The sequence below is a fragment of the Eumetopias jubatus genome, unplaced genomic scaffold, assembly GCF_037043125.1.
Source record: "Eumetopias jubatus isolate StellerSeaLion01/CBP00866 unplaced genomic scaffold, mEumJub1_p1.0 scaffold_7, whole genome shotgun sequence".
Lineage (NCBI taxonomy): Eukaryota > Metazoa > Chordata > Mammalia > Carnivora > Otariidae > Eumetopias > Eumetopias jubatus.
Genome location: NW_028274813.1, coordinates 138,367,734 through 138,377,049, shown reverse-complemented (window position 1 = coordinate 138,377,049; position 9,316 = coordinate 138,367,734). Strand labels below are relative to the sequence as shown.

General features: G+C 51.4%; 1 protein-coding gene across 2 annotated transcripts in view; it reads left to right on the top strand.

Moving 5' to 3' along the window:
• The first annotated feature begins 1,420 nt into the window (after nucleotides 1-1,420).
• APBA2 (amyloid beta precursor protein binding family A member 2) overlaps nucleotides 1,421-9,316 on the top strand; it is a 65,275-nt gene continuing 57,379 nt past the window's right edge. For both annotated transcript variants that reach the window (XM_088025212.1, XM_088025211.1), the window contains exon 1: nucleotides 1,421-2,386. In XM_088025212.1, coding sequence (XP_087881338.1) covers nucleotides 1,421-2,386 — 966 coding nt within the window. The remainder of the gene's footprint in view (nucleotides 2,387-9,316) is intronic.

Here is a 9,316-nt window from a genome sequence, read left to right as displayed (position 1 = left end):
TGAATACTCCCTGAGTCACGTCTCCTCTCTCATTTCCACTGCTTTAGTTTAAGCTGTCATTTCTTTAAAAAAAACTTTTTTAATTGTGATAAAACATATGTATCATGAAATTTACCCCTGTGACCATTTTCATGGATACAGGCTCTCATTTCTTCTCTCTGGACAGAGGAATACGTTTTTAAAAAATATATGAACTATGACGCAAACAAAAACAAGACATATGTAATGTAAAAGTACAGTTTAAGGAATACACCTGGGTAAGCACTCAGCTGAAGAAATAAGACATTAACCATCTGTTTGGATATCCTCTGTGCCTTTTCCCTGATGCCAGCCCCTCACTTGCCCTAGAGCACAGGAATAGACTTTTCACTGGTCTCCCTTCCCCCAGCATCTCTCCTACGCTGGCCTCAGACGGATGAGGCTAAAAGAGAAATCCTGTGTGTCATGCATCTGCTGAAAGTGGCCCGGTGACTCTGCGTGGTTTGTGGGATAAAATGCAGAGAGTCCTGGGTGGTGGAGGAAGGACTTCCCCAGTTTGGATGCACAGGATCTTCACGGTGCCCCGTGATACCACGACCCACCTTCCACAAGCTGTAGCCACACCCTCTGCCCTCTCCTGGGTGCTCCCCTTCTCTCTGCGGCCAGGCAGCACTGTCCTCCCTCTGGTGTCCCCCACTTCTTTGGTGCCCTCAGCCTGCTGAGCCCGTGAGGCTAGGGCTCAGGTTCAGCTTCTCTGTATGGTGTTCGGCCTGGACAGTTCCCTGCAAAGATGGTCACTGGGGGAATGCCGTTTGAGAGGGAGGAGGAAGGAGAGGCTTCTGTGCACTGGGGAGGGCGAGACAAGCTGATAGGGGAGGGAACTTGAGTGGGCCTTTGGGGAACAGTGAGGATTTAGAGTTGGAAGGTAGTGTACCTCCTCATCAGACCTCATCATGTCTTCTAAATGCAAGCTTCTCTCTCTCTCTCTCTCTCTTTTTTTTTTTGAGAGCAAATAACTTGATCTGATGACTCTTTGTCTTGTCACCTTGGCTACCCAAACTGGTGAGAGTTTTTAAGAAGTCCTGAATGAGCTGGTGAGATTCTGGGAGAGAGGCAGTCATCCTGGTGAATGGCAGGTGCCTTGCCTCTGCCCCTTTCCCTCCAGCCCCGCGTGTCCTCTCTTCTCTTGGACATGGGCATGCATGATTCGCAACGCATGAGGCAGCTGCAGTGGGAATGTCGCTTTATTGGAACAGATGTGCATTACCATTGCCCTGAGACAACACGGTGGTGAAACACTCCAGTGGGTCCTGCGGCTGGTAGCCCGTGGGCCGGCATGATTCTTGGGGTGGCCATGCTTGGCGGGGTTCTGACTGTCCTCTCCAACGTTCCTCCCCACAGTGGCTGCCTGCAGGTGACCATGGCCGTGTGAGCGTCCGCCATGGCCAACCGGAAGCGTCAGAGCACGGCGAGCAGCATGCTGGACCACAGGGCGAGGCCGGGCCCCATGCCCCATGGCCAGGAGCCCGAGAGCGAGGACACGGAGCTGCCCCTGGAGGAGTATGTGCCCAAGGGCCTGGAGCTGGCCACCCTGCGGCCCGAGAGCCCCACGCCCCCGGACCAGGGGTGCCACGACCACAGCCCTGATGGGGACTCCAGCTCTGACTATGTGAACAACACCTCCGAGGAGGAGGATTACGATGAGGGCCTCCCCGAGGAGGAGGAGGGCATCACCTACTACATCCGCTATTGCCCCGAGGACGACAGCTACCTGGAGGGCATGGACTGCAACGGGGAGGGGTACCTGGCGCACGGCACACGCCACCTGGAGACGGACGAGTGCCAGGAGGCGGTGGAGGAGTGGACAGACTCGGCAGGCCCCCGCCCACACGGCCGCGGGGACGAAGGCAGCCCGGACTTCCGGGACGGCCACCTCCCCATCCCGGAGGATGAGGCCTCCGTCCTGGAGGCCCAGGACCAGGAAGAAGGTGTCCACTACTGCCCCGATGAGGAGGGCTACCAGGACTACTACCCCTCGGAGGCCAATGGGGACCCGGGCAACGCCTCCCCCTATCGGCCGAGGCGTGGGGGCGGAGGCCTGGAGGACCAGGAGGAGGACATCGACCAGATTGTGGCCGAGATCAAGATGAGCCTGAGCATGACCAGCATCACTAGCGCTGGCGAGGCCAGCCCCGAACACGCCCCGGTGCGGGGGCCCGAGCCGGGGCCCGGGGACTCCACGGAGGCCGGTCCGCCCGGCGAGGCCCGCCGCGGCCCCAGCAGACACGAGGGAAGACCCAAGTCGCTGAACCTCCCTCCTGAGGCCAAGCACTCCGGAGACCCCCAGAGAGGCTTCAAGACCAAGTCCAGGACTCCAGAGGAGAGGCCGAAGTGGCCCCAAGAGCAGGTAGGACTCTGGCTGTCCCCGGGGAAGGGGGTACAGAGGGGCCCAGAGAGCAGAGGATGCTCTGGTGTCGCCCATGCAGATACCAGAGCCCATAGCTCAAACGTGCGTCTAGTTCTTTATCCGGTCAGTTACGTAGCAGGTGTGTGGATGTTCTGGTGCCATCCAGAAGACACCCCCCTTCCACCAGAGAGATTTGGTCTCTAGCCCGCTTGCCCTGGATCTGTTCATGGCTGGGGGTGGTTCCTGTGACTACCATCCCCCCACTAGCTGGTTTCTTCAGGCCCACAGGACATTGGCAAGGATGTGGGGTTGCTGGGTCGTGTGTAGTGCTGCAGCCAGTCGTTGGATGCCCCAGTGACAAGGGACTGTGACCTGAGCACATTTCACAGGGGCCACTGTATCCCGGTGACACTCTTCTGAAAGCTCAGGGGCTTGGCATTATGGCCAATTAGCTGTAAATAATTATTGAAAATAATTATTTGAAGGTTTGACAAAGTGTTGGAGAAGAAGTGCATGCTAATGAGGCCAGTGGATTTAAGCATAACTCAGTTTCCTTTTAATTATATCAAAGTGAGCATGTATTCTAATAGCTACATTTGAAAAGCTGCTTTTCAAAAAAAAAAAAAAACCCCTCTGTGAATATATAAAAAGATGTGATTATTACACTTGCATAGGAACTTCTCTTTGGCCAATTCTCTGGGCAAATGAGAATGAAACACTTTTATATTTTTAAAGCCTTAATTATTATTTTTTCCCCAGAAGAGTCCATGAGTTTAAAAAATATACACATATGCTAAGAACGTGTCTTTGGGACATAAGTCATATTCACTCGCTGCTAGATTTCTGGCACTTGCTTGTTGATGCCTTTTGTTCTTTTTTTTAAAGATTATTAAATGTAAGCTGGCTTCACTCTGAGGGTGTTCCTGGCATTCAGGGCAACTGTGCATACACCAGGGGCTTTGGGATGTAGACAGACCGCTGTTGCCTAGTGGATGTGGGGAGCTCCCCCCAAGAGCAGGTGGCTCTGGACCTAAGGCTTGGGCTCTAGGCCAAAGCACCGCTGGTCCTCTTCACTTTGGCCGAGTTGGACTCATGGCCCAAGAGCGGCTGTGGCGCCACAGGGGACTGATGGGGGCTGCACGGGGTGGGCGACATACTCTGCCTTTTTGTAGCAAGTGACTTCCCTCACAAGGTTCTTGTCAAGAGAACATAATCGTTAGAGCATGAAGGGGAGAGGGCACTGAGGGGAAGAGCTGGTAATTTGTTTCCCTAAGTAGATTATCTCCTCGAAGCTCTTATCCAAGATACTGGAAAAGCTCATTTAAACCGGTTAATTATTGCATAGCTTATTTGGTTTACTCACTCATTCATTTGCAAACTACTTCCCTCCAGGGGAAGGCCTGGTGAGTCCCAGCTCAGGACTGACAAGGGTCCTGGATGAACATGGGACCCCAGGACTCTGCTGTGTCTGAGTGGATGTGACCTGAATCTTTACATCTCATAGACCCAAGTGACCCATTCTCCAGATGAGGAACCTTTTGAAATTTGACCCAGAAGAGCCACTGTGATAGGATCATGTTGAAAGGAAGATTGTGTGAAGGAGGTATGGTGGGAAGTGGGGTAACTCCTTGCTTCAAATCACAGCCTGCCTTCCTCAAAGGAATCCCTTACTCCCCCATCCCACCCCACTGCCCCTGTGGGGGACAGCCAGACTATGTGGGAGCCAACAAAAGAGTGGCCTCAAATAGGCTTCCAGGGTGGATGAGTCCCTTGCTGACCTTTACCTGGGCCATCCGCGGTTAGTGTGGCATAGCCGGCGGTTAAGGCTATGGTAAAACAAAACAAAACAAAACAAAACAAAACTAAAGGAGAAAGGCCAGTGCTTAGCTACCTAGAGCCTCCTTTCTGAAGCGCAGTCTATGGGCCAGCAGCCTTGGCCCCACTGGACGGCCCTGCTGCAAGACCACTGAATCGACAGTCAATAAGATGCCCCATTCACATTTGAGAAGGGATACCGCGGGAGGCTTCTGCTGGGGGAAGAATTGCATGGCATCCCTCTCCTCTCTGACACTCCTTTTAAAGCTGGAGGAGTTATGTCATGGCCACTTGGAAGAGTATCGCGTACATTCTATTTCGTCCTTGCGTGAATGACGATGTCACAATGGAATCTGAAATGGGAATATGGGGAAAGTATCCGCCATGGCTCCCACCGCCCTCAGAGATGAGCTCTTTTGGTTTCGCCATGTTCCCCTTCAGACTCCAGCACTGACCATGAATAATGTATGTGGCTGTCATGGTGGTCCAGACGTCCACCTTTTAGAACCTGACACGTTGCAAATGTTTCTCCGTGTCACCATGTAATTTTCGTGATCGTTTTTACTGGCCTTTGCGTGTTCCATTCAGGCCACATGGCATCTCAATCATTCGTCTGCACAGACCCTGCCACTGAGCCTGCAGGTTGCACGTGGCATTGTCTTTTACACCTCAGACCGGCATGGACACCTCTGTCCAAGTTTTCCCTCTTCTGGTTTATTACTCGAGGATAAATTCCCATGAACAGCATGAACGTTGACCGTCTCCCCACGTTTATCTTGCCTACTTGCTTCTCCTTTTCTATGAATGGTTGATGTGTGCCCTTTATCTTGTGGGGTCTGGATGCTTTTCTATTTCCTAGGAGCACTTGTATGCTCTAGACGTTACTTATTGCTACAGATATTTCCTTTGGCATGTTTCCTTTTGAAAAGGCTCCAGTTTGCAGGTGGACCTCTCCCCTGCATGATGCTGTGGAGACCAAGAGGTCTGCACTGGGTGGCGGGAGGGCAGGATGTGAGAGAACCCAAAGGAGATAGGCTCAAGTTGCAGGAAGACAGGATGGGATGGTGGGGGAACAGAGATCTGTGCATGAGTGTTTTTAGAGAAGAACGAGCTGTTTCAAAGCAGTGCATGTTTATTGAGGGAAATTTGGAAAACAGAAGCAAAAAAATATATATATGTATTTTGCCACGTGGCAGTGCCGAATTCTGTTGCTGGGAGTTTTCAAATCAAAGAGGCGAGCTACCTGACAGGATTTCCCAAAGCATTCTGTTAGATGTGTTGTGTAAGCAAAGCCTGGCTAATCCTTGTCATTCATGGATTCCATTATCTGTGGCTCGGCCTACTCGCTGACATTTATGTGTAAGCTTAAAGTCAGTACTCGTGGTAATTTTGCAAGTGTTTGTGGGCATGCACAGAGAGGCAGAAACATGTGAGTCACTCAACGTGCATGATCCCAGTGGAGTTTGAACAAGGAGACACTCTGCCTTCTTGTCTCAGCTCTCATAATGCAAGCAGGCGTCCTTGGCGTGATCCTTTTAGTACCATGTTTTTGGCGTTTTTGTGCTCTTTGTGGGGTGATAAAATGATAGACATATCTGATATGATATCATTTTATCATTATCAAAGGTCCTTCACAAAGCAAGGACCTATCATTATCATTTTATCAAATGATAAAATGACACCCAAGTGCAGTGCTGGAGTGCTGTCTAATGTTTCTAAGCACGAGAAGGCTGTGATGTGCAGTGTGGAGAAAATACGCTGTTAGATATTTCGTGTAGGTGTGAGTTATAGAGCTGTTGGCCATGAGTCAACAATATGGCACAGCCAGAGAGAAGAAGAGGAAATTCGCCAATCTGTACACAAGGTTGCTCTGGAAAGTGCTAAAGTAATATGTATAGTGTGTGAGAAAGCATTGGAAAAGTGGCTAACTGTAGATTCACGAGATGACCCGCTAATAAAAAGAGCACATGAAGGCGCTGTGATGGGGCTGAGAGCCCAAGAAATTTATGGTCTTATTATCTAAGGTCAGGGAAATGTGAGACTCTTTCTCAACTGGTTTTATCATAAAGAAATAGTGGATAGAATTACTTGTGAGGAATGCACATTAAATAAGGCGTCTAAATAGAAAACACACATAAAACAATGTGATGTATTGATTGTTCAACAAAAATGATGGCCAGAGGCTTTGCGGGAACCTCATCCTGTATTTCTCCTGGGAGGTGGGTCAGTATTCATACACGTGGAGTTCACAGCAGGTTTATGGACTAGAAGTCCCATGAGCAAGGAGAACTGGCTGCATCCGATAGACAGCTGAGTTTGAGAACTTCACTGCAAAGGTTTCCCATCTCCTTGGTTGTGCATATGCCATGGGGCGAAGTCCCAGACTCTACAACAAAGACGCCTCCAGCCCTGCTTGGCCGGTGTTGCCCCTAAAATCTGGATTATCAGGCCCTTTACTCCCCGTGCAGGGCCCATCAGGAAAATAGACCACAGTTGCACATCTTAAGGGACAGAGAGCCGGATCACACAACTTCCTGAGGTCTCTCCCTTCATGACTCTCTCCCAGGATGATTCAACATCAACCCAAAATGCTGAGGACAGAAAAGATGTCGCTTTTGTCACTGTTGGGATCCTGGGCTTCTGAGGAGTTAATGTTTCTTTTTCTACCATTTGTGGGAAGTCCCTGGGTGATGGCGGAGGTGACGCTGGTGTCGGTGGTCATGGCCGGAACTGTGCTCAGGCCCTCATGTGTACAATCTCAGTGAATGCTAGAACATTCGGAAGTGATAGGGACTAGGGTTATTCCCATTTTACAGATGAGGTCGTTGAGACTTACGTGGGGTAAGTACCACCCCCATGGTCAGACAGCTCAAGCAGTAAACCGTCTGTGTTGCACCAAAATTCATGCCTCTCACCACTGCCCTCTGCAGTTCTTGAAGGGTTTCTAGAAGAGCTAACGCGGACTTCCGTGGCAGGGAGTGTTTGAGTCCACCCTCTGGTGAGTGAGGCACTGTGGGTGAATCGGGCGGTATTCCTCCCGGATAGCGGCCATCCCTACTACTCTGTCCTCCTTGACTTGGTAACCACAAGGCCTTGACGTGCTCCATGGTTCGTGGTACGTATGTCCTGACACCCGTGAGGTGACCAGTGTCCACAAGACCTCCGTGCTGTAAAATCGTCCCAACATCCTGGCTTCATGAGATCTCAGGCTGTGAATCAAAGTAGTCAAGTAGAGATGATCCACGGGCCACTTTCCATAATTTTATTGAGCTTTGTTGATAGGAAATATTTTACTTTTTACATACAGTGATGAAGAATATGTGAGTTGCATCCAGCCTAGTTCGTACTGAATATCCAGATTGCCATTTCGGCTTCCACGTCTGCTGTGAGTGGAGGGAGGACCTCCGCGGGATCTGGTCCCACAGCTCAGGGGTGGCAAGTCATCGGTACACCTCCTGTGAAGAGGGGCTTGCTGATCATTGCTCCCCTGGGGTTGCTCCTCCATGTTCCTGTAAGAGCGTGTTTGTTTGGCCGCCGAGATAGTTCTGCACATCTGCGGGGTGGCCTGTGAGGGCAGGTTCTCGTAGTCTCTGGCTGATGTGCTGTGCGTCTGGGTTTGACAAGGATGGGGTTTGATTTGGACTGATTCTTTTGGGCTCCCCATCTTTTTCATGTGTTACCATGTGACATCTCGTTCGAGAAGAGGTACTGAAAATATCTGCTCAGTGCCCAAGAGTCCCCCTTCGTAGATGTATTCCTTTGGGCTCTGGAGGTTTCTGGGGCTGCAGGCATTCCCAGTCCTGTTCCATGGCCTCTGTGGGCTGGGCACGTGTCAGGACTTCCATGGCCATCTAGTTCAAGGTGTTGGATTTCTGGTGGCCACTGTGCCCAGAACAGCTCTGCACGCTGGGACGGCACACCCAACCCCTGTTTGGATTATTGGGGGTTTTCGAGGTTTCTGTTTATTGTCGGTCCAGCCAGTGCTTTCTAAAAAAAGCCTTCTGACAATAGAAAAAGAAGGAAAATCAACACATCATAGCCAACTTAATACAACAGTTAAATCGAGGCGTGATACCGAGCCTGGAGACCACGTCAGACGTCCAGGTGTTTATCATTGCTCCTTGTGGCGATGGCTTTGCTGTGATCTGGCATTCAGTGGAGGCTTGCTTTGTGAAGGACCTTTCGAGATTGTGATAGGAATGCTGGCACCACATACAGAGGGAGGATGCTCAGTGCATGGGTGACCCCGGCCCACCTGGGGGTGGGGTGGGCAGTGGCTCTGTGGGCACCTGCTCGGGGCTGGCACCTCTTACGCGGGCCCTGTTCAGTGGCATAGGAAGTGGGTATGGGCACCTGCTTTACAATAAAGTGTACCACGCCCTGAGGGGCTGAGAGGAGTATCCTGGGATTATTGACTGCCGGGTAACCTCGGCCGGCGTGCCATGGGGCAACAGGTGCTCAAAGGGATCTGCTGCTTGCACCGTGCCTGGGAGGGAGCATTCTGTCCCAGCCTGGCCCTAGCTAGGACAGAGCTGGAGAAAGCCTGCGGGCAGGAGTTCTGGGGAGACACAAGGGCATGGCCCGGTCGGGGGAAGGTCCTCGCCCACCCCGTGCTTCTGGGGAGTGTAGGTGGTCTCTTTCTCCCCAAAGCTCTGCCCCTAATTCTGCAGGCACCCCCACTCCTCTGCCCATCTGTGCCTTTCCTGTGCACATGGGGAGGTGGCACAGGAGAGTTCCCAGGGACTCCTGTGCCCCTCTCCAGCCTTCTCTGCTCCCAGTGCCTTGATGGGTAGCCATAGCACCTGCTGTGTAACGGATTCCTGGGGCCACCCTGAGAAACAAACTCCAGGCTGGCACGGCCTTGGCATTCTTAGCCCCCCCTCACTTGATCTGTTCAGGCTTCCAAACTTGATTTCTCTGGGCCTGTTTGTCGAGTCAGCACAATGGCCTTATTTGATTTTTATGAAGCCTCTTGAAGACATATGACCAGGGCTGGCTGTTGTTGTCACAGAGCAGCTTCTTTAGCAGGAATCTGAGATTGCTTCAGCACTTTTAAAATATAGTTAAAGCCAGGGTCTCTAAAACACGGTTTTATTGTCCAAGAAAATCATGGAG